This window comes from Phalangium opilio, unplaced genomic scaffold, assembly GCF_054372755.1.
Source record: "Phalangium opilio isolate 3A_F unplaced genomic scaffold, DU_Popi_V2 ptg000011l_1, whole genome shotgun sequence".
In the NCBI taxonomy this organism is placed as follows: Eukaryota; Metazoa; Arthropoda; class Arachnida; order Opiliones; family Phalangiidae; genus Phalangium; species Phalangium opilio.
Window position 1 is genome coordinate 5,690,116 of NW_028324147.1, and position 24,271 is coordinate 5,714,386.

The 24,271-nt window shown below is 36.4% G+C and overlaps 2 protein-coding genes across 2 annotated transcripts in view; one reads left to right on the top strand and one right to left on the bottom strand.

Annotated features, from left to right (window-relative positions):
- The window catches only part of LOC149710061 (lysosomal cholesterol signaling protein-like), a 138,553-nt gene extending 122,030 nt beyond the window's left edge, over positions 1 to 16,523 (bottom strand). Inside the window, exon 1 of the mRNA XM_089860756.1 lies at positions 16,311 to 16,523. The gene's annotated coding sequence lies outside the window, so the exon portion shown is untranslated. The remainder of the gene's footprint in view (positions 1 to 16,310) is intronic.
- On the top strand, positions 11,204 to 20,831 carry LOC149710063 (cytochrome P450 2J6-like). The gene is made up of 8 exons (XM_089860757.1): positions 11,204 to 11,430; positions 12,159 to 12,286; positions 16,139 to 16,245; positions 16,290 to 16,615; positions 16,686 to 16,804; positions 17,286 to 17,541; positions 17,616 to 17,800; positions 20,074 to 20,831. The coding sequence occupies exons 1-8, from the start codon at positions 11,204 to 11,206 to the stop codon at positions 20,262 to 20,264; spliced, it is 1,539 nt and encodes a 512-aa protein (XP_089716883.1). The 3' UTR covers positions 20,265 to 20,831.
- The last annotated feature ends 3,440 nt before the right edge of the window (positions 20,832 to 24,271 follow it).

Here is a 24,271-nt window from a genome sequence, read left to right on the forward strand (position 1 = left end):
CAAAGCGTGAAAGGAAGCGGGTCCAACCATTACTTAGTTTTCGTTTAATATATGACAATTGAAAATCGGAAAAGCGGGACATATTCTATACGTTGTTACATGTATCAAAGCAGACAGAGCGTGCAACCAAACGATGTTGATTCTAGCTCTGCTGGCTGGATTCATTTGGAATCACCCGCGGAGCGAAACTGAAATTTCTATCCGAAAACCCTTTACGTACGCTTTGAGCTATAGCAAAAGATGTAGTAATATGATCAAGAACAAATACAATGTTCTCGTGAATGTAGAAATTTGAACTTAAACATTTAATTGCCTAGCTATTAATGGTCATTGTATTAAATATAAATTGTTAAATATTAAAGCTAAGATCTATTTAATTCAGTATATCAGGGATAGATTTAATTTTAGAAGTAGGAATGGAGAACGGTTAGTATTCACTTCAGTCCGACTCATAGACCACCCAGTATAGAGCCCCACCCTCCAACACGTAACGAAAGGTATAAATTATCTTATTGGCTCACTTAAACTACGTTTTGATGACGTTGCTGACGGGGACGGCGAAAAATACGTAGTTCCTTTTTACCTCTGTCGCTATGACCCGCCTTTTCTTTCATACCCCTCCGTCCCGTGCAAGGGGGGTCCGGGACTTTGACGCGCGCCCACATTACTCTGTTCTCCATTCCTACTTATAAAATTAGATCTATCCCTGGTATAATGTTATGTTACCTGAACTTTTCTTAAAAAAAATATTATTACTACAATTTCTATACTCTTTCTTCGAGCTTCTGAAGGATGTTTCATAAACTTCAGTAATTAAAGTTAAGGTTAGTTTTGGTATTCGTGGATTAATTGAGTAAATTCGTAAAAGATATAATACTCCGAACGGGCGGAACGTTAAATTTAGATTTTCAATGTACTTAATCACAAGTTTCCCTTAGCTCGACTAGCTTTTGTCTCGCTTAATTAGGTAAGGAAAATCGCCTATTTCGCTTATTTAGGACATACAAGACACTCGTACGTGCATGCCTACCTTAGTATAATCTTAAGCAGTTTTCAAACATTAATTCTGCTAAAACTAACGTTAGATAACCCAATAGGAGAGTAGGTGATAAAGTACACCTTTTAGGAAAGTGACCAACAATTTCACAAAGCCTAACTTATGATCTTTCGCTTCAATTTAAAGAATTCTTCGAGAATTTGTTTATTTAAATGAGACAGGGATGAATAACTGGTAAACATTACTTAATCCGTCTGACTCTTAATTAATCCAATGAATAGGTGCACCCCTTAACGTGTAAAGATATCTTTTGAATTGAGTGTGAAAGGAAAATCAAGTGATTTTTAATCCAATCATCTGCATAGTGAAACATGCAGGAAATATCTCACAACGATTTTAAAATTTAAATTAGTTCGAAATTTCGTAGATAATTTGTAATAAGCACCTGGGACCAATCGCGTAACGCCCTGCCTTCTTGTCAACAAAATTCACGTGACACGCTCTATGCCTATATCTCGCGCCACGATTATGACATCGCGCGGATTTTTTTTTATCAAATTTCGCGCTAAAATTCATTCGAGATTTCATAGAAATTAGCACCTCAGACCAATCGCGTAACGCCCTGTCTTCTTGTCAACAAAATTCACGTGGCACGTTTATATCTCTCGCCATTGTTGTCACGTCACACGATATTTTTTTATCAAATTTCGCGCTAAATTTCATTCGACATTGAGCAACGTGCCACGGGAATTTTGTTAACAAGAAGGCAGGGCGTTACGCCATTGGTCGGAGGTGCAAGTAACAAATTATCTATGAAATCTATAAAAACTAATTTTAATTTTAAAATAATTCGGAGATATATTTCCTGGATGTTTCACTAAATGCAGATTGGTCTTATAATTAGTAGAAGAATCGATTAAAAAAAATCACTTGATTTTCCACTTCACCCTCACTTTAAGAAGCGCCCTGCAGAAAACAACATTTAACTCTGGCTCGTGCCTAAGAAGTTACACCATATTCTCGACTGGCAAATATTATCCTTAATTCCTTCCCATTTCGAATCTACTTAATGCTTGACATTATTTGTTGTTATTATTACAGCATAATTATTTATCAGCTCGCCAATAATACACCTATTCGCAGAAAAGGATAGAGAAAATTTTAACCGTTAGAGGGCGCAAGTAATAGAAAATTGTCATATTCCCTTTGAAAATGAAAATATCATATTTTCCAGAACACTCCTATTTGTGACTCTGCTACATCTGTAGATGAAATATTTATCAAGAACGTATTAACGACCCGAGAACGTTAAAAGAAAAAAGAATTTGGCTATAGTGAGCACCGTGATGGCGTGATCTATGGTTTTCTTCCCCCCCCCCTGTTGCATCGTCGCCATATTGGTAAGTATACAGGGTGTTTCTGATAACAATTCATGCAAAACGTACGATGCCCATATCTCCGTAACTAAATTTTGTAGGTCACATGTTCATTGACACTTAAACTCAGTTTGACCCTAAGAACACACCCCTAAATATACGGCAGACCAATCAGAAACACCCTGTATAACAATCCAGTGCTAGAAGAACGAGCTCAAAGAATCATGGCTATCACACGTTCTCAGGTTCAATATGGGTTAATTTCCATTATCTAATTAGATATGTCTCTCCGAGAGTCCGAGTGAACAAAATGTTTCAAAGATACGATGAGAGGTGGTTGGAAATTTATTAATTTCTGGGATTCCCGGAGGCGTTTCCCGGACATCAATTAACGTCCCTTACAGATGAGATAATTAGTAATTAGATTTCGCAATTTTGGACAATTTTAAATTTTGGTTCATTACATACACGCTAGTTAGTTCCAGATCTGAATTTGTTTCAAATAAAAATAAATTCACCACTAATGTCACGTGTCCGAAAAGGGGAAAGGGTACCTGTCATGTCCGAGGCAGGTTGAAATGATTTTCAGAAATATATTCATAAGTTAATTATGTTCATAAGTCTGCAGTAATACGTACAGAATCTTAGGTAAAAGTATTTAGAGCAGAACGCCATCTATAGGATTTTAAAAACGGTGTTGCAATCAGGGAATAAAAAATATCAGTTTTGAGAATTGTCACCCATAATTCCTCGCGAGAGAATTATAATCATGTTGATTATTTATTTCTCGTCTTTTTTCCCCCGAAAGGTAGCGTTCCCGTCAACAGCATTTAAATGATTAAGGTTAATTCTATGCTGAACAGTGTATAACTTTGAAACTCGTTATTGAGAAGCGTCCGACCTCTCTAAAACAACTTATTTTCTCTGTTAAAGTTTAATTTAAAATTTAATCTTAGTCTATGTCTATATAATTAGTTAAATATTTCTAGAATATTTCTCACTCAGTAGAAATTTAGTCAAAAAAAATAAGTTCGAAGTTGGGACTTTCAGAATTAATTAAGCAAAATGATTAAAAATTTAATTATCAAAACATGTGCCAACATCAAAGAAATTAACCTATATTTTTCATACCAATTTCAAAGTTTATATGATATGATGAAGAGCAAATTAAAAATGGAGAAGATGGTAAATCCAAAAGAATCTCTTGCTAAGTCAAGGGATTCGGTGCACATCAAAAGACACAATTAAAAATAACAAACCAGAGAGGACTTAGGAACTCTTTATCTACCTACTCTTGCTATTAATAAGGGTCAAAAACAATATAATGCGAAAACCGTTTCCAGACAGGAACTTAAATAATTCATAATCTTAATATTTAATTTCCGATGCGTAGAAAGAGAGTCCCGGACTCCCCAAGATCGCGGGGAAAAAAGTGAAATATAGACGAAAATAGGCTTAACGATAGAGCAAATACGAATTAGGCCTTGCACATTGAAACGTACGAGCCCCTAGGCAACTGCATACGTAAATAGAACAGCTACAGAGATAGATTTAACTTTATAGACTCTTGACGTGAAAAATATATCTTATTAGACCGAAAAAGAGTTCAAGAATTTATCGTCAATTTTAAAGCTTACCCTAACCTTCAAAAGTTAAGCCTAATACACTTTTTAGACCAAAAAAGCTTAGGAAACTTTTAATAAAAGGATACTCTAACCCTTCAACGCTAAGCCTAACTCGAAAACAATTCGCGTATCATTTTCAGCCAAGGCTTAACTTTGTTTTTGCAGTTCCGGGCGGGCAGCTTAAAAGACTAATTAGCTTGACCAAAAGGGGAGAGAAAGAGTTAGGTGGGGTAGGCGTGGCTTAGGATTTTGACGCGTTCATTACACGGTTAAACAAATTCCAATAATACCTTCCCGTTAACAAAAGCGTGGTCCTCAAAAAGAAGGCCCAAATTCCTAAGCCTTGGACAGCGAGGTTTTTAGTTTTAGCCAGGCATTTTTGGCGCGAGAATGAGCACCGTTAAGCGTACTACAGCGCCACCTAGAGTGAAATTACGTGTACATGTTTTAAGGATACTATATGTGTACTAGCATTTAAACTACATCAACCCTATTTTCGGGGGGGGGACTAGGTTGGGGGAGTGACTTGCAATTTACTTAATTAAAAAACCACCGTCCCCAGGTCTAATGAGTTTAGGGGTTAGCTAGTATGTGTCGTACACTAAATTGATTATGTTAGAGTATGTACCCGTCCGTATACTTCGGTAAATGTGACATTTTTAGAAGTACCTTCTATATTGTATTTGTTTTCATGGGTTATTAGAACTTTTCAGTAACTAGATTATAAAATTATCGCAACCCCAAAGTCGTTGGATTTTAGAGTGCTAATTAATTTTTCAAATGTGTAATTTTAAAAATGGCTAATGTGAATATAGTTTCAATAAATCACTTCTGTGGAATTGATATAATTTTCATGGAATTTAAACTATTTTCACAAATGTTAATGAACACTTTTCACGATTTTTCATGCGATTTAAATCTATTTTCATGTAATTTAAGTCATTTTTCACGTATTTTCATGGAATTTAAGTCGTTTTTGAGAAAAATCTTCATATAATTTTCTTGAATTTAAATATAACAATAATTATTTTTAATGGAATTAAGGAATGAATTTAAAAATTTCATGAACATTCATTTTAAAAAACCTAAGTTTGTGAAACGAAACATCATCGAACTTAACTTTTAATTAAATCTATTAGTTAATTAATTTTATCGAAACATAAAACTGTCAAAACATAAACCCAAAAAACATTTTATATTTTCTCAAGGACATCCACAGGCAAAAACAAATTTAAATTTTATCTCGAAATTCTTATAGAAAATAAAACAAAATAAATTTTGTTAAATTTTAAAACTCGAAGTTTCAATCTAAAATAAAACTGGGTAATTAAAATTTAGATTGTTTTCCAGATTAATGAATTCAAATCGATAATGGGGTTGAACTCAAAAAAGACGTCGGATTTCTTATTGGGTTGTTTGTAAGAAAAAAAAGAAAAGTTCTGAGAAAAAAAACGGGCGAAATTCGAAACAAGCTTCCTCGAAATAATTTGACAATTGTAAATTTGAAACCTTTTTTAAAAAAGGCGCTAAAAACATTTATTTTTTTTTTATTTTCAACAAAAGCCCCAATATTTATTTCTTTCATTGGTACTTTTAAGAACCCATCCCAAAATAACAGAGCTATTTTTTCCCTCTGATTTTTATCCCTTATTGGGGGAAAATAAATAAAAATAAAAAAAATGTATAAATTCCATGAAAAACAGTCTTGAGACTTAGAAGTAGAATAACGGAGTCTTTGTCATTTCCCAAGGTTACCTGACACTAAAGTCTATAGCGGAATGTTAATCAAATACTCTCAAGCTTGATGACAGGTGATAACGGTAACGACGTATAGAATGGAAGATTATTTTAGGGAGAGAGAGGAGGGAAGGGGTCTTTCCCGCGGGGAGTAATGAGGTGAAAACATCCTCGTAGGGGATTTCAAAGCAATACGGTAAGAATTCAGACTGAACAGAATGGAACAGAAGACAGAAGGAAAATAGAAAAGTACCTTTACGAACGTATATTATCATTCTTAGAAAATTGGCGAAGCGAAAATCTCTGTTCGAAATGGGAATAAATATTGCTAGAGTTTTAAGCCTTATTTGCGTGTAAAAGACTAATGGATTTTATTTTCAGATGTAGATTAATTTTAGAAGTAAATTCAATTATTTGCAATGTATTATATCAAGAAACGATGTCTAGTTTACTAGGGAGAAGGTATAAATTCTCCCCCATATTTCCAACTTTATCTCCAGTCCAAACGTATAGTAGGTCCGGAATTAATCCCTGCCGCCTCTAAATTACAACCAGCATCTCATTGGTTCTTGAAAACTCACGTCAGCGCGACGCGAATGAACAAAAAATTACGTATTTTCCGACTGACGAGAGGCGAAATAGCCCGGCCTCCTTTTACGTCCCCCCTTGTATTTTGAAAGGGGGACTGCAAGGACTATGGGCGCGCGAATACTTAGGCAACTTAAACCTTCTCTCTAGTAAACTAGCTATCACTTCTTGATTAAACCTTCAGTTTATAAGATATGTTTTATAAGTATGACACTTCCTATACTTCGTAATGCTACTGAGAGACTTATAGCTCGAGCTAGTTCGAGAACGACAAGCGAGAATTGAAGTCCTACACTCGGTGTTAATTGGTAGGACTTCGTTCTTCCTATTTAGTCTGCATTATTAAGCCTTTGACAGCGCCTCACCAGGCGTCACTTTACCTCGAATCTATGACCTACCTCCCTCATTTCATGACAAGCTCTCAGAAACCAGTGACAAACTTATCATTGCGTTTTTAAAATTTTCCGATTTAGTTAAGACTTGGCTTTTAGGTTTAAATTTCGCAAGAATGAAATTGTTCGAGATAAGCCTAATTTGAAGTGGAATAAATTTAAAAGCACCCGTGAATTGATTTTCTCGCGCCAAAATTGAAAGATATGGCGTTTAGAGATTAGTTGTTTTCGTAGACGGTTGTCGATCAATTACTTTCACTCCCTATTTTATCACTTTGAATTGATATTATCACCCTTGAAAGTCAATTTAAATATACTTTATCAATTTCCTTGGAAGATTTCGGCGTATCCCCGAGATGCGCGCAATAAATTACATCACATCGAGGGGGGGATCACTTAATAGTTTTTAAGCGGTTTTTATACGATATGTGGGCCTAGGTTGAATCTTCCTCTAGGTTTAGTTCCGATTGAAATGTTAAGAATTTTTTGATTGAATAAATCATGTTCGGAATTTCATAATTCCCAGTAAAATTAAAAATGTTTAGAACGTTAAAACTCCGGTTAAAATAAATCATGTTTAGAATGTTAAAATTCCAAGTAAAATAAATTATGTTTAGAATGTTAAAATTCCAAGTAAAATAAATCATGTTTAGAATGTTTTAAATTCCGATTTAAATATATCACGTTTAGAATGCCCTAAATTAAGATCATAATAAATCATGTTTAGATTATTAATTAAACTGCGATTGAATGTCTTAATGAAAATAACCCATGTTTAATAATTTAACTTTAACATTATTAAATACGCCATAACAACAAGTGATCATCTCCTCCCACATCAAAACCGTATCAATTAAATTATCTCACTCATTACAATCATCAAATCGCCTTAACCCAATTAAACTTTAATCTGAACTCGAAAGAAACACAAGCTTAATCCTGATAAAAAGAATACCGCAATATCAAAACTACTTTTTCAAACAAAATTAATTTTAATCTAAACTAAACTTTCCACCAAATTGCCGGTTTTATAAAAAACAACGACTTACCCGAAAAGTTGTATGAGAATCGCGCTGTATTTTAAATATTTCCCACAAAAATATTAAGCCGCTATGAAATCAAACGCGTTATCCGTTTAAAGTAACAATATTTAAAGAAAGTTTTTCAACTAGGGAAAATACCTATATATATATTTAATGGTTCTTCTGTAAAGGTCACGTGATGTAAATATGGAATAATAATTTGTCGCGGCTTTGTTCGTTCGTGTCTAAGACTTTGCCGCTAAAAAGGGGGCCACGTTTAATATATATTAATTAGCAATCTAGGTTAGTAGTTTTAACATTTTAGCGTATGTTTACGCAAGAAAAGGAATTTCTCACAAATCCCCCTTCGAAAATTTTCCGAAAAGTGAAAGTGGATTCGTACGCCTGTCAAAGAAAGGTATAAGGCCAAGTACTATAAGCTAGGTGGGTAAGTATATGCAATGCATATTTAAAGTGATACTAAAACTACATTGAAGTTAAGTGTTATCTCAGGTTACATTATAATAAATGTATTTGAAAAATATCATATTCAAAGTAACAAAAACGGATTTATGTACTAAGAACGTCGGATCTTAGCATTAGCCTCTATTACCATCCTCGCATACTTTATTGAGAAACTTCGTCTGCTTATATTTTGACTCCACCCACAAATTATGGTTAAATTTTTTTTTTCCAAATTGCTATATACAGAATTTGTGGGTGGAGTCAAAATATAAGCAGACGAAGTTTCTCAATAAAGTATGCGAGGAAGGGTAGTGAATTTGCTACCTTCAACGTTCTTCTTGCATAAATCCGTTTTTGAAAGTAACCTATAGTGCATGCATCAAAAGGGAACTAGTGTTAAAGAGAAGGGTCAGCCAACATAAGATTTTATAACATCGAGAATCGAAATATTAAATTTCTTGGTATAAGCAGGGATAGATTTAATTTTAGAAGTAGGAATGGATGGAGAACAGAGTAATGTGGGCGCGTCAAAGTCCCGGACCCCCTTCCACGGGACTGAGGGGTGTGAAAGAAGAGGCGGGGTCATAGCGACAGAGGTAAAAAGGAATTACGTATTTTTCGCCGTCCCCTTCAGCAACGTCATCAAAACGTAGTCTAAGTGAGCCAATAAGATAATTTAAACTTTTCGTTACGTGTTGGAGGGAGGGGCACTACACTGGGCTATGAGTCGGACTGAAGTAAATACTAACCGTTCTCCATTTCTACTTCTAAAATTATATCTATCCCTGATAGAAGCTAAGTTAAGAGGCAGATTAATTGTAAAATAATTGGGAAACATCGTTAGCAACAGACTGTTAATCTGTTGGTTTGATTTGATTTAAAGTATGTGGTCATAAAAAATACAAGAAATAAGATTAGGTTTTCCATCACATATTGCTTTCACAATTAATTTAAAAAATGCATAAATTATGAAATCAAATCTGTCATTAGTAATTTAACTATAAGATTAAATTCTAGTTCAAGTTCAATTGATAATATTAAATTACGGTTGATCATATTGGGGTCAAAGTTAACAACAAGATACGCGCGTTATATTTCTAACTTAAAAAAAGAGACCCAATTTCATAAAGGTTAATTGTTGGTAAAGATTAAAGTAATACATGACGACGGAACGCCTTTTTTCACTTTCTGGAAAATTATAATTTACCAATATCCGGAGTTTGAAATATTTTCGAAGAAACTAATTTCAATTTTTCCCCAACTCAAACTGCAAAAAAAAAAAAAAAAAAAAAAAAAAAAAAAATTGGGCCACCTAAAATACACCGCTAAAATTCAGAACAAGTATTACGATGGAAGATGAAATTGTTATTGTTTATTATTATTATATAAGCGTGTTAGTTTTTACTATTATATAAGCCTGTTATTTTTGTTTATTATATAAGCGTGTTATTTTTTATTATTATATAAGCGTGTTACTTTTTATTATTATATAACCACCGTATTTATTTCCAAATATAAATGATTACGTCATAAATTGAACCAAATTTCTTGAATTTTATACAGAATTATTATGTATCGAATTTAATATTGACAGGTTTTGATCATTTGAAATATTTGATTGATTATTCAATTACGTTTCAGGAACTAGTTTGATTCGCGTTTCAAGGATATTGAGGTTTAAAGTTGTAGTAAATGATCTAGAGTACTTTAGCTGGTTATAAATATGGAGTTAAAATTAAAATCTTTATCTATAAAAGAGGTGGAGTGGCGTCTGGGGGAAAAGCTCAAAATAATGCTGTACCAAGAGAAAATACAAAAGCGTACAATACTTGGGTCAAAATTTTACTTTAGCCCTGCTTTCTAGCTCGTTCGAGTATCGTCCTGTTTTCATCCCCTCTCCCCTAAAAAGTCAAGTAGCCAATCAGGAAGCTAAGCTAGAAGTTAGATAATGATCATTACTCCCTGCCGTTTTGCGGGAACTATTTTTCTATATCTAAAAGTTGTAATGAGGCTATTCTGGGAGGGTGGCAGTAGAAATCTCACTCTCAAACTCTTCTATATTCTCTTGGTACTACCAAGTATAAAACATATCTTTGAAACTTATTTTGATGATGATATCTAGACTTCAGTGTAATGGAGACATTTTGACAAACGGGGACATTGATAAGAAAGACATTATTCAAGCCCATCTAACGTTTCTATTCAAAAATAGATAAGCAGACAAGGCCACCACTTTCTAATAATTTGCATATTTCGTTAGATTACGGGAAACAAAACCTTATTTCCATTTCACGCGGCATTCTCAGCGTGAGCTCGAGCGCCAGATAAATTAAAAGCTTTTAGAAACCATAGTGCGTAACCAGGAGGCCCAAGTTAAATAGTTTCATTCGTACCGTGATCCGCATTCAATTGGCAGAAACATAAATCTGCATAGAGACAATTTTAATACAAGTGCTTGTACCATAAACTATTATACTCTCCATAAGAATGGGCCAAAAGGCCATTTACTTAGATTATCACAACCATTCTCTATAAAATTGTAGAAAGGCGTCACCTGGCGGAGGATTTACTGGAAACACAGGTGACCCGAACTTATTCCTCTCAAGCAGAGCAGGAAAACACTGTAAGCTGCCTTTATTCTCATCCGGTTTTGTAGCAGAAACTAAAATGAAGATGGCGCTGCAGTCTTTCACTTTTCCCGGCATGGAAAATGCCGTACGGTAGACCCATACTTATGAATTATACGGTTATGAATGATTGTAAAGTCTCGATAACTACAACAACTTAGCTTCCTGGTTACTGTAGTGACGTAATCTACACGCTCTTTGTCTAAACAATTTATAGATTTAAATACAAATAAGTTATAAGCCGCACTTTGCCATTTAATTTCGCCATAGATAACCGCGCTTATGTTTTGGGAAGATGTTCCAATTTATGGAATAACAATTGCGGAGTGGAATTCAACTTCATTCGAACTTGAAAACGTATCAACGAACCCAAAATGGATCAGGATAGCGCGCTTTCAGTTTACCTACCATCGGTTATTGGACTCTCTTTAGTGGCAGTTGCCGTGACATTATGGTCAACCAAAAATCAAAACCGAAAGAAGCAGGCTTTACCACCTGGTCCGAAAGGGTTACCCTTACTGGGATACAGACCTTTCATGTCAAAGGAACCTTACAAGAAGTTTATCGAATTGTCCAAACGATACAATTCGCCTGTTATAAGGTATGTTGCTTTTAACCACCACTAATCTATGGTTTATTTAGTAAAAAAATACGTTTTTGTCTACTTGTATTTGTCTACTTGTTTTTGAAGTAAATTTTAGAGACGTAGTGTAGTTATGTGCAGCCTTGCGTATGTTTGTTCGTCTGTTTTCCGAGCCGTAAAGGCTGGAAAGGTACTGAGTGATTCGGATAAAAAACAAAGCAGAAGCAAAGGCCCAGGCAGGGCCGGATTAAAGGGGGCCAAGGGGGCACTGGCCCCCGGGCGAAAGGTCTGTTGGGGTTCACAATGAGTTAAACTATTCCCCCTCAAACATTTGCTGTTCTTTTTTTCCCGACTTAAGGGTGCAAAATTGCTTAATCCGGACCAGGCCATGCAGGATAAAAAATATACCCTAAACTAAAAATTACACCCAATAGTCAGGTCACCCCATATACACTGCGCCTGATTTCTCTTAGACGCTGAGGTAAAGGAAGGCGCATATGAAGTTTTAAAAGTATCTAATGATGTACACTTAAAGATGATTATCCGCTTATGATTTTAGTAAAATTACAATTCTAAGTACCCTGTTCTAACTTCTTAGTGATGACGCGGTAACTATGATCTATTACCATTTTGAGGTGGTATTATTTATAGAGTTAGTCTAACACACTTTTTCGAGCACTTTTTAAGAAACAATATTACGGAATCGCAATTAATATTTTGTTTTAAATTCATTTTTCTCTCATTAGCTTGTACTTGGGCAACCGGTTCACGGTTATATTAAACGATTTCGAGTCATTGAAAGAAGCCATGTACCAAGACGCCTGTTTGGGTCGACCTAACGGAACGGCTTTTGTACTTTCAGACAAAGCCATTAGTAAGTCTAGAGCCATTACAATATATTTCAACAAATAAATAAAAATGTATTTGGAGAAACTAGGGAAATTACATAAGTGTCTATACATAGTTTTCAGACTAGAAGCATTGATACCATTTACACCAGGAGGCCAGGCTACTTGGCGCAGTCAAAGCAAAGAGGAGAGATGGAGAAGGAGATAAAACGCGCTTTATAAAATCCGCTGAAAAATGGGAGAATAGGAGGGGGAGGTAAAAACAGTTTTCGGTTTCGCGCATGGGAGGATAGACCTCGTCTCGTCTCTGTCATCCCCTACGCCAACTATGCGAGAGAAAGCTGCGCTCAGGCGCCGCGGCGTACCGTAGTTTTACCCCCGTTTTTTCACGCATGGACCACAGCTGCATGCCTATACTGATTCTCTCTCCGTCTCCATCTCTCCTCTTTGGTCAAAGTGAAGCACCAAGTTGTCTGGCCTCCTGGTGTAAATAGTATCAATCCTCCAAGCTTGAAAACGATGTATACAGAGAAGGGTAAATTTCTCAATACATTTTTCCACGCCAGTTGTAATTCGATTAAATTTCTTGGCGAAACTCAAAACTCAATTTTTCAAGCGTGAAACTGAATCAGCGGAATTATAATGAATCTTATGTCTAGAGTCAAATTTGCTTCTAATTTTGCACCAGAAATAAAGACACAGAGTATTTATTCCTAATACTATATCAAGTAAAGAAAGAAGTAGTCCGTTTATTCTAAAATTGAAATACGATTAGTTTCTCTCGACATCGGAGTTGACTACCCGCAACAAAGGAATGGATATTTTAATAGACTTTTATGACGTTAGGAAAGCTAAGATCTAATTCCAAAAGAATTTATTTGTTTTTATTTGGGGAAAATCTCAATTGCATTTTTGAGCTCGTATAACCGTTACGCGATTTAACTTGGTTTTAGTAATTAATAAAAGTAAGAGTAGCATTAGAAACTATACCTAGGTATTTTTAGGGGAATATTTGGCTCAATTATTACGAGACTGCAATTAAAATAAAGTTAAGCAATAAATCCAACTCCCAACTGTCGTAATCGCCCAAATTTTGTAGGGCTCATAAAAATTTTACCAATTTACTTATTATATAATCAGAAGTATATAATACTTCTCTTCGAGAGAAGTGTACCACAAAAGGGTAGTTGTAATATGATTCTTCCCAACACCATTTCACATTTGGAGCAAGGTTACTAAATCGAATCGCATACGCGATAAATAATTCCCTAATAAGGCGCATGCGCTTGTGAATTTTTGTCCCACGTCAAGACAATCAAGGTTTGTGCCTACTTGATTGCTGAGGATTTAGTAAATGTCAAACAATTATAGAATTCACCACGGTGCGATGCCCATCTGAATTAGTTTGTTGAGCGGGAAAGCAAACAAAAAGGGAAGTGAGCATGGGAAGATTCAAGATTCATGTTACATAACTTAAGTAATAAGATTATACAGAGTGTCATCCTTCCTCTATTATCACCTTCTGATATAATGTACTCAAAGGATTTCGCTGGCTAACTTATGTTATCAGCATTGATTGTTGCTATCTCAAGTATTTAGTACCGTTGAAGAGGGAAGAAATAGGTTTAGCACATACTCAAAGGACTATCCTTGAATCTCCTTTCATAATACAAGAGTTCTGAGAGTCAAGGGCTCAAGGCGAAAGAATTCGCTATGTTAAGTAAATCTCGTACTTAAGTGAAGTATCCTCAAGATACGCAGTGACATTCATAGCACTCGTGATTAAAATATAGTCCTTAAAATCGATCAAAGATTTTAATAAATCTTAAACTCATCAATTTCTACCCATCATTAAACAGAAATCGATAAACCTTAGTAACATATTAGAAATATATTTGTGGCTAGCCACATAAATTTTAAACAACAAATTACGCGGATATTAAAAAAGAGAAAAAGAAACCCGAACAACCGACGCCAAAAATAAAAGTACTTTTATCGACAGGTCAAAATTGGTGGTGGTGGTGCTACGGTTTTTTTCTTTGAGACCATATCGTTCCCTAAAGTCGTGAAGAATTTAACGAGCATTGTAAGGTTTCAGAAGAAATTAAAAGAAAACTGACGGTTTTTCCAAACGAGCATTTTTATGATTGGAAAGCCTGGAAAGTTTTCAAAAGGCTCTGATACGCGATGAAAGACTCGAAGAAGTTGGACACTTACTTCGACGGACCCATGCCCCGATTGTAAAAAATGTTGAGTAAAACCACATAAAGTGAAACGTTTTCATGAACTGTGCTATTGGGAAATTCACATATCACGTGAAACTAAAAACACACGTTTATGTCAGAGTAAGCCGGCCACTATAGGCAATAATAGAATTGTCATTAAGTAATACTAGATGGTGCCAGAGTTTCTATATGCGCAGAGGCAAGAGGTTGTAATATAAACGCCAAGAGGCAATCCTAGATGGCCCTAAGTTATTAGATCCACCAAGAAGAATCCTAAACAGAGCCAGCGCTCCTGGATTCAGATTCTTCTGTGGTTCCATCTACAGTTAATTTGCACTTGAAATTTCAAGTAAACTACCTCTAATGAAGCTCGCTCGCGCGGGGTATTATGAGAACCCCCTCTGCGTAAGAATACCTTCACGACCATAGCACAAGGAACATGCGTGAATAGGCGCGATATAGTACCAAGCACTTGCAAGCACAAGCAAATTTCCCTGAGGTCTTTGTCAACTATTTATTTCCCTGATTTCTCCAGGTTTTCCCTGTTTTCCAGGTTTGTATGAACCCTGATTAACGTTCCGATAGCGACCGAAGAGTACTATATTCTATAAACCTTTGATCTAATAAAAAGCTCCTCTGATGGCTTAGTTCGCGTAAAGATTGAGAGGAGCGTAAAGGTTGAGAAAAGGGTCGAAGGTTGCTTCTCATTTAACATGGCGTCTACAGCCAAAAGCAGGGAGTGGGAACTGTAAACGAAGTACACTTTAAGTTTATATATATGAACATTTGTTAAAACTAAGATAACCACGGAACAATTTAGTAGAAAGTGTGAAATCCCTCGATTTTTATGACGCCTAGCTTAATTAAACTCCGATAGGCTATTTGGAGCAGGAAAGACGCGTGGTGCGCGGTGAGGAAAAAATATTTTTAAGTGAATGAGATTAATGCGCTTGGAGTTTTAAAGATTTTTTAAAACTATCTTTTTTTAAGGACTAATATAACCCGAAGGTCTTAGGGGGATAAACCCCCCAGAATTAATTCACAATCGATATTAAAGGGGTGGAAAAATTTTCCATAATGACGGAAGTTATTAAAACGAACCCCAAATGGGAAATATATTTTAAGTGAAAATTATCTGCTAAAAATAAAAGACGTTCAAGCAAGTACACCTAAGGTGAACTAATAAGTAGTTAAAATCTTATAGACGGTCAGGGTCAAAATTACCTTAATTAGCATGAATTCATATACTACTTTTGATTCAGAATTATGCTAAATTTATGTAAAGGTAAAGGTCAAGTTTAATAAGCTATTAAATTAATACCCAAGGTCAGGGTCAAACTTGAATTCCCCGATTCAAGTAGTTAAACGTTAGCGATAAAGGTCAAGATTATGTTTGAAGTATTTAATACATAGGGTCAGGGTCAAATTTGTTTCAATTTGAATTCTACGATTCAATTAGCAAAGGTTTAATTCATGTCAGGGTCATATGAAAGTCGGCTTCATGAACAGGGTCAAACTATGCCCACAAAGTACTTTCACCAGTCAAGGGCAAAAATAAGTCAAATCAAATATCAGTCAAGTCAATTGAACAAATGTCAATGACAGTTATACCAAAAACGTCTTCAACTACCATTAACTCAATGTTTCACTTAGGTTTAAATGACGTCAGTGGTGCACCATGGCGAGAAAACCGTCGCACCACAGTCAGGATACTCAAAGAACTTGGGTTTGATAAAACCCCAATGGATACTCAATCCAGAGTAAGTTCAAGATTTACCCATTTCTCCCTTAAACCATCACCAAGCTAAAACAAATTATGTCCTACCAGTACGAAGTTCAGGAGCTGATCGAGTACTTGAAGAGTTCTCAAGGTCGGACGATAGACTTCCACAATCGTTTAACGTCAAGTGTATCCAATATGGTCACATCTTTAGTCTTTGGTGAACGTATGAACTACGACGACAGTAGACGTCGTCTTTTGGATGATTACATCTTAACCATCTCGACGTTCTTCAACCAGACCAGTTTGCACGCTTGCTTCCCCTGGTTAAAAAAATTGCTTTACTTTTTCAAAGTCATGGATTACGATAAGGCACAGTTTCAATTACTAAGGTTTCTGGGTTACGTTCAGTAAGTACTTAAGTTCTAATACACTTGTCTTCAGTTCTACGGTGGTAATTGTACCATTTATTTTATGAAGAAACGCCATAGAGGAGCATAAGTCAGCACCAGAGTGCGGCGAAAAAACTAAAGATTATATTGATGGGTACCTGAAAAGCATGACCAAATCGGACTGTCCATCTGCTCCTTATCTTTCAAGTAAGACTTGGTCAATCTTGACTCACGTGACGCGTACTTGCAAGGTCTAAGCTACTGAAATTCTACCTCGAGTGGTTTTCAACAACGAAAAATAGTCTAAACTATCTTAATTTTTGTCTAAGCCTTGGTAATGCATACATCCAGCAAGGGCTTAGCAAGTTAGCTTTAAACCATGGATTTAGTATAGAAGCCTACGCTTAAGCTTCTATAGTAAATCCATGTTTAAACCTCAATAATTCTGCATACACGTTAACGCTTTAGAGAAATTAATGGTGGTTGTTCGATTATTGTTAAGCCGAAATGATAAATTAAATCTAAGCTATTTTCAAATTCAACTAAACTTGGGTGCTAACAACAAAGGCTTAGATCTAAAATAACACAGGCCGCCTATCCTTGACACTTCAAAGTTTATGAGTACCTTAGATCAGGTTCTAACACTGTCGAACCAGTTCTACCCTAAAAATTACCCTTTATCGTTTAGTACCGTTCCTCCGTGGTAACATTCGGTCACTCTTTGGAGCTGGTACGGAACCAGCACGTTGCACTCTAGAATGGTGCTTCATAGCCATGGCTCACTTCCGGAACTACCAGAAGAAAGTCCACGAGGAATTGGACGCGATACTGGGTCGCCAAAAAGCACCCGGCTTCTCAGACGCGTCATCGACACCATTAACTCAAGCGGTTGTTTACGAAGTGTTTCGTTGGATGGGATTGGTTCCATTTGGACACGTGCGAGGGTGAGTCTGAAAAAAGATAAACGAAAAGATTAGATTAGATCAAGTACTTATGGAAACACTTCCAAGTATTTCAGGTCAACAGAGGACACAGTCCTTCAGGGTTATTTCGTACCAAAAGACACGGTTATCTTGATGAACTTTTACGCTGTCCACCAAGACAAGAAGTTATGGGGCGATCCCGAAGTATTTAGACCAGAAAGGTTCATTAACAACGACAACAAACCATTCAGACCGGAGTATTTCATACCATTCGGTTTAGGTAAATTCTTACACTTAAATTTAATTTTTTGACATTAATTACTTTGCACATTTGCTCGCTGCCTCGTCTCAAAAATTTTCCATACCGAATTGAAATGAGTCACAATTTAGTCAGTAACGATGATCTCATTTTTTACGATCTGCCTGTACGCCTAGTGAATTTATGAATTTTTAAACTTTTTGTTATTTTTTTGCGGTGCCGTTTTTATATGGAAAATTGAACTTTAAACTCTTGAGTATTTTTCATGGAATTTATAAATAGAATAATGGTATTTTGGCCTACTTTTGATACTCGCTAAGAAGTATTTGCCAATTTTCTTACGCGATTAAGTATGAACAGGGATAGATTTAATTTTTGAAGCAGGAATGGAGAAGGGTTAGTATTTACTTCAGACTCATGGCCCAGTATAGAGCCCCTCCCTCCAACACGTTACGAAAAGTTTAAATTATCTTATTGGCTGCTCACTTAAACTACGTTTTGACGGGGACGGCGAAAAATACGTAATTACTTTTTCCCTCTGTCGCTATGACCCGCCTCTTCTTTCATACCCCTCCGTCCCGTGGAAGGGGGGTCCGGGACTTTGACGCGCGCCCAAATTACTCTGTTCTCCATTTCTACTTCTAAAATTAAATCTATCCCTGGTATGAATAAAAAATTAAAAAGCAAGTTGAGTTTATCATTATAGAGCATTCCATTAATACCCTAGAGAATATTTCCAAGTCATGTTACCAATGGACTTTCCCCCCCAAAATTATTCTACGTACCAATTCAACAACCTTGACCACTGAACTATGGCTCTTCAAAGCCTTAGCTATGATGAAAGTGACCCATTGAAATATTGGATACGTGATTCTGGCTGCTGAACTTATTTAACGTTTTTCTAACACTTCTCTCTCACCTTAAAAGCAAAACGCCATAGTCCAGTGGTCAAGGTCGTTGAATTGTTACGTAAAAAAAAGAATGGTGGGGGATGGGAAAAGCCCATTGGTAACATCACTTGGAAATACACTCTAGGGTATTTGATGGGTGGTTGAAATGGTTGTAGTTTTTCTAGCAACACTTTCACTTTTTGGCTATAGCCTAGCTGTTTCTTGCCCTTTGCCTTGCCTTGTGGGCCCCTAAAAGATGGGTAGGCTATTAACAGTTAGAAAACGAGCCGATAGCAAATGGCGCCCATATACCCAAAGACCTTCTTTCACACCCCAAGCAATTTTATTTCCTTCACCAAGGACCAGCGATATAAGTTTATAACCAGCATGAATTTAGGTAATTATTTCATGAAAATACGAACTACAGATCCTTCAGAGTAGAATCAAACCTTAGAAGGGGTGAATATATATATTAAACTAGACATCAAAAGGGTTGGATTCTACTATTTCATATTGCAATATTGCAACGTATCTTTAATATAAGCAGAAGGGGATAATGATAGAAGGATGACACTCAGTATCCTTTTAATACTTAATGTAACATGATTCTTCCCAGGCGAGGGAGCCCTTTTTGTTTGCTCTCCCGCTCATCAAACTTCAGATGGGTAGCTATCGCACCGTGCTAGGGTGAATTCTATAACTGTTTGGTATTTACTAAAACCTCAGCAATCAACCTGCACAAACCTTGATTGTCTTGACGTAGGACAAAAATCCTGCACAAGCGCATGCGCCTTGGCTAATAGTTAAGCAGCTCTAATAGAGTAATGATGAGGGAACTATTTATCGCGTATGCATGGGATTCGGTTTAGTAACCTTGTACACTCCAAATGTAAATTGATGTTGGGAAGAATCATGTTACAATTACCCCGGTTAGTGGTAGGTACACTTCTCTCGAAGAGAGGTATTATATACTTCAGCTGCTAGTAATTGCATAGATATAGTCAAGAGTAAATCAACTAGGAGTGAATGAGAAACGCTAATGTTCTTTCTCGTTTCTCTAAAAAAAGGACCACCCAAACTATAGAGAGCTTTCAGATGGGATAGTAGTACGTCACACACCCTCCCAAGTCTTACCGCTGTTCTGGTAGCCAGCCATATTGGGTGTCTCAGATTCATCCCTGCTTTAAACCCACCAATATGGCAGCGTAAATTATGTCACGAGACTCAGCTCCTCCTCCAACTGAAAGCTCTCTATTCCGCCGTTGGTGACGCTGGCGTTTATCCACTTAAATATTCGATGAGAAATTGAATAAATTCTCAAAATAGGCCTATATATATATATAACAATGTGTATCTTTTTTCCTTTCCTTGGCTATAACACGGCGCTTTCAATTTTCCCCATAGGAAAAAGATCGTGTCCTGGTGAAGCTATGGTTTATATCGAACTGTATATTTATTTCGCCACCATCATGCAGAGTTTCGAGATTCTACCGCCAGAGGGCGAAGAAATATCTTTTGATTCCGTACTGGGAATCGCCTTACAGTCAAAATCACCTCGTTTACGTTTCCTGTACAGGGAAGAGCGCGTTTCCTGAGCGAGTGAAATGACCATGAACTTACTGTACCATTTCATTACCCCTTAATATATATAGTCTGTATACTTTGTCCATATAATCAGAGTCAATAAAGCGAAAGCCAATGTAGCTATATCCGTACGAAAATGTGGTGATCAAAATTGGATTAAAAATTAAACTTTTAACTCATAAACGCACGATATTTTCTCTTCGTAGTTCAATTTTAGAAGTGGCCCTAATTCAAATTGATTGAACTAATTGACCCAAAAAGGTTTAATCAAATCTATATCATTCGAATTTTTATCAGAAGTTTCATCATATTTTACCAAGCTTCGTGATCAGACTTCTCACAACATTTTTGATCAGATTATATGAATTAACTTTTAAACAAAAGTAGCTTGATAAAAAGTTGATCCATTATGTTTAATCTTAACATATATATTGACGAAAATTCATCCAGATCAATCAACAATTTACTTCTGATGAAATGCATCTGAATATAAAACGTATGATCCAAAAATTGTGAACTAAACCTCCAGACTGAATTATAAAATTTGATCAAATAGAATTCCCAATATATTTATCAATCTATTTTTGTAAAAAATAGACATAATTACGTCGTTACTCGCTTCTCTTAATCCCTTACTGCCTTTCGATGTTTCTATTCCCCCTATATCGGGTTTTGTTGTTCAAAGGATCTACAATAAACACATTGCAAAATTCCCCTTACAGTCTGTCCAATTTTGGTGTAAGGCAGCAGTCAGAAATAGATATACAGAATGACGTCAATTCCGTGCCTTCCTTTCTATTGGCTCTGGAATAGAGAACGAACTTCTCTTCCATTCTTTCTTTAGTGGCATCAAAAGTTAATGGATAAAAAAACGTAGAGTATACTTCGATCACAGTTCCCAGCCTTTGACTGCAGACGCCATGAGAAATGAGAAGCAACCGTCGACCCTCCTCTACAGGAACTAAGCCATCAGAGAAGCTCAGGTTTTTTGAGGTCAAAGGTTTATAGAAAATAGTACACTATGGTGGCGATCCTAACGGTTAATATAAAACCCTTGGTACTATATTGCGTCTATTCACGCGTGTTCCCTGTGCTACGGTCGTGACGCAGAGCAGGTCGACACTATTCTAAAAGGTATAGAACTTTTCGATGTAACTATAAGGGAAAGACACGGGGGTGAAACTTTGCCTTCCATCCCGCTTTTTGGCGCCTGCGCTGTCTTCTTTTTATACTTTCTGAGAGTGCGCCGAGACGGATGGCAATGTATCAACCCTCTTGTGTGTCCCGATACTGAGGGTTGTTTACCCCCTTTTTAATGTCGAAAAAGGTCTATTCTTGGTACTATATTGAGTCTATTCACGCGTGTTCCCTGTGCTACGGTCGTGAAGGTAATCATACGCATAGGGGGGTCGACACTATTCTACGAGGTAAAGGGGGTGTTTCTCATACTACACGGCGAGAGCAAGCTTCAATGAAGTATACTTTTTGTTTTTATCTATGAACGTTTGGTGTGTGGCATATTTCTTTTCAAAGAATGGACGGAAAAGAAAGAAAACCTTGAACAGGAAAGAAAACAAATTTTTCTAGATATACCTTTTCTTGTGGCCCTTTTTTTCGGGGCCCGGTTTCAATTCCCATAAGAAGGGACTCTAAAGAAATAAGGGTCCCCAAGAAAAAACTGATAACGGAGCCCGAATATATTATATATAAATATATAACTGGAAGAAAAAATCTTGAGACTTTAAACGAAAAAGTACTATATCTTGTTTTTGACCTAAAAACTGTATTCCGAATATATTTTTCCATAAAGTTAAGGTGAAATGGAACAACGGCAACAAAAAAATATGTGAATTTGTGTCTGCACCAAAGATTATTAACTTTAAGATGAAGTACAGTGTTTTCGCGTAATAAAGAAATGTGGTTCATAAATAAAAAATTGTTTTGCCTGGCTTTTTGATGTTCGAGATTAAAAATTTTAATAAAACAATACCAGGAAATGGAATGCATACAGCTACTAGGAATCATTGTGTACTACATCCATTTTCACTCAACTTATCTAGGTCGATTTTGTGGTAAGAGCTAGACTAATCATTATGTATGACCAGGGATAGATTTAATTTTAGAAGTAGGAATGGAGAAAAGAGTAATCTGGGCGCGCGTCAGAGTCCCGGACCCCCTTCCACGGGACGGGGGGGGGGTATGAAAGAAGAGGCGGGTCATAGCGACAGAGGTAAAAAGGAATTACGTATTTTTCGCCGTCCCTGTCAGCGACGTCATCAAAACGTAGTTTGAGTGAGCCAATAAGATAATTTAAACTTTTCGTTACGTATTGGAAGGTGGGGCTCTATACTGGATATGAGTCGGACTGAAGTAAGTACTAACCGTTCTCCATTCCTACTTCTAAAATTAAATCTATCCCTGGTATGACGAATTTTACCACGCGAATAATCTGTCTCGCTGCGCGTTCCACCTTGCGTTGCTACAAACCAATGAAATCGCAGTTAGAAAGACGTCAGAATTATGGGGCGTGACGGATAATACTTAAACCTGGCCCACAAAACCCGCACAGAGATTAACATGGTAGATTATTCTTATTATCTGTATGCATTCCTGATAATACGACGGAAATGGGAACCATATGGAACTCTCTCTCGTTTATTTATTTATTTATCAAAATTAGCAGGACCATTCTAATGAACCGAAAATTAATTAAAGCTAATAAATAAACGTTAAGAAACGTGACCATAATAAGTTAAGCTATAATTAATTATTAATCGCTTCTTTCACTTTCCTGGTATTTAATTTTTTTTTACCTTCTTAACAAATCAATCTAAACTAAATATAGAACTTAGGGTCAAAAGATGAAGCTCATTAATGCTAATTTATCCAGAAAGCTTTGAATAACCTTTCTATACGTTCATTAAAAGAAAAACAAAGGGAAGCGGGCTTTACTGGGATGTTTTTTGGCCCCCAAAATTTTCATAATGCCCAACCGGGACCCCAGGGATAATAGAGAAAAATTCCAAGCGAAATGGATTTTGAGCTCAAGAATCACGCTTGTAATCATTAATTTTACAAATGGTCCCATTGAATACGGTGATGGCTACGAGCCTAATAATACCAGCGTACCTAATTTCACCATTTGACAGGCTTTGTGTGTATTAACAAATACTTAGCGAATGGATGTACTTTGGTTGGGGCATTCCCGTGGGGTTTGGTCTTATGCTATGCCATAGTTAGGATACTGGTCCTACATGAAATTAGTTAATTATAATATGAAAAATGATACGGTTTTCACACTAGTTAGTCTCACTTTTCACATTTTCACGTTATCTATGGTTTATTCGCGTTCTAGCAAATCAGCTAATTAGTGTTATTAAGGCGTTTAAGTATCACTTACAGCATTAGTAAAATTAGTTTACCGTGTTCTTGGAGGAAAAGTTTGTTTCTTGGGTAGCGCAAAGTCTATAGCGCTAAGACCTCGAAGGAGAGATTGATGGAGTGGTAATCCCCATACCTATAACGTTGCCTCTATACCCTCACCTACGGAACGGCACCGAAGTCCTCCCAGCATCCTCAGCGTTTAGGTAGGGTCGTACGGTACGGAATCGTAAAGGACGCCCTCTGTACCTAAAAAATAGAAACTAGTTCTCATACAAATACAATGGCGCTACGCGGCAGCACTTAACAATCGCCTACCGAAGGGTAGGGGTGTGCGCAATTGGGTACACTGGGAGAGTTTCGGTGCACTGCCCCAACTACTCTACTCCGGATTCAAACTTCCTTCCTCCAAGCTGTGCTAATGGGATGTAATATTCTTGAGAATATTAAATAAACCATTTGAAGTAACGAAAAAGAAGGCCTAGCTCACAATACATTTTAATTAAGGGTTACGTCATCAGAGCCCAAAAAATGATTAATCAGAGAAAAAGGGGGCTGGAATCTTTTTCCCGCCATTATTGGCTTTAATTAAAAACTAGGAAAAACGTCAGAAGGAAAAATGGTTCGTTATCTGAGA

Excerpts from the sequence above, each read along its gene's own strand:
- LOC149710063 (XM_089860757.1), top strand. The coding sequence starts at position 11,204 with ATGGATCAGGATAGCGCGCTTTCAGTTTACCTACCATCGGTTATTGGA. Across the intron at positions 11,431-12,158 it reads TACAATTCGCCTGTTATAAG|CTTGTACTTGGGCAACCGGT; the intron begins GTATGTTGCTTT and ends TTCTCTCATTAG. Across the intron at positions 12,287-16,138 it reads ACTTTCAGACAAAGCCATTA|GTTTAAATGACGTCAGTGGT; the intron begins GTAAGTCTAGAG and ends TGTTTCACTTAG.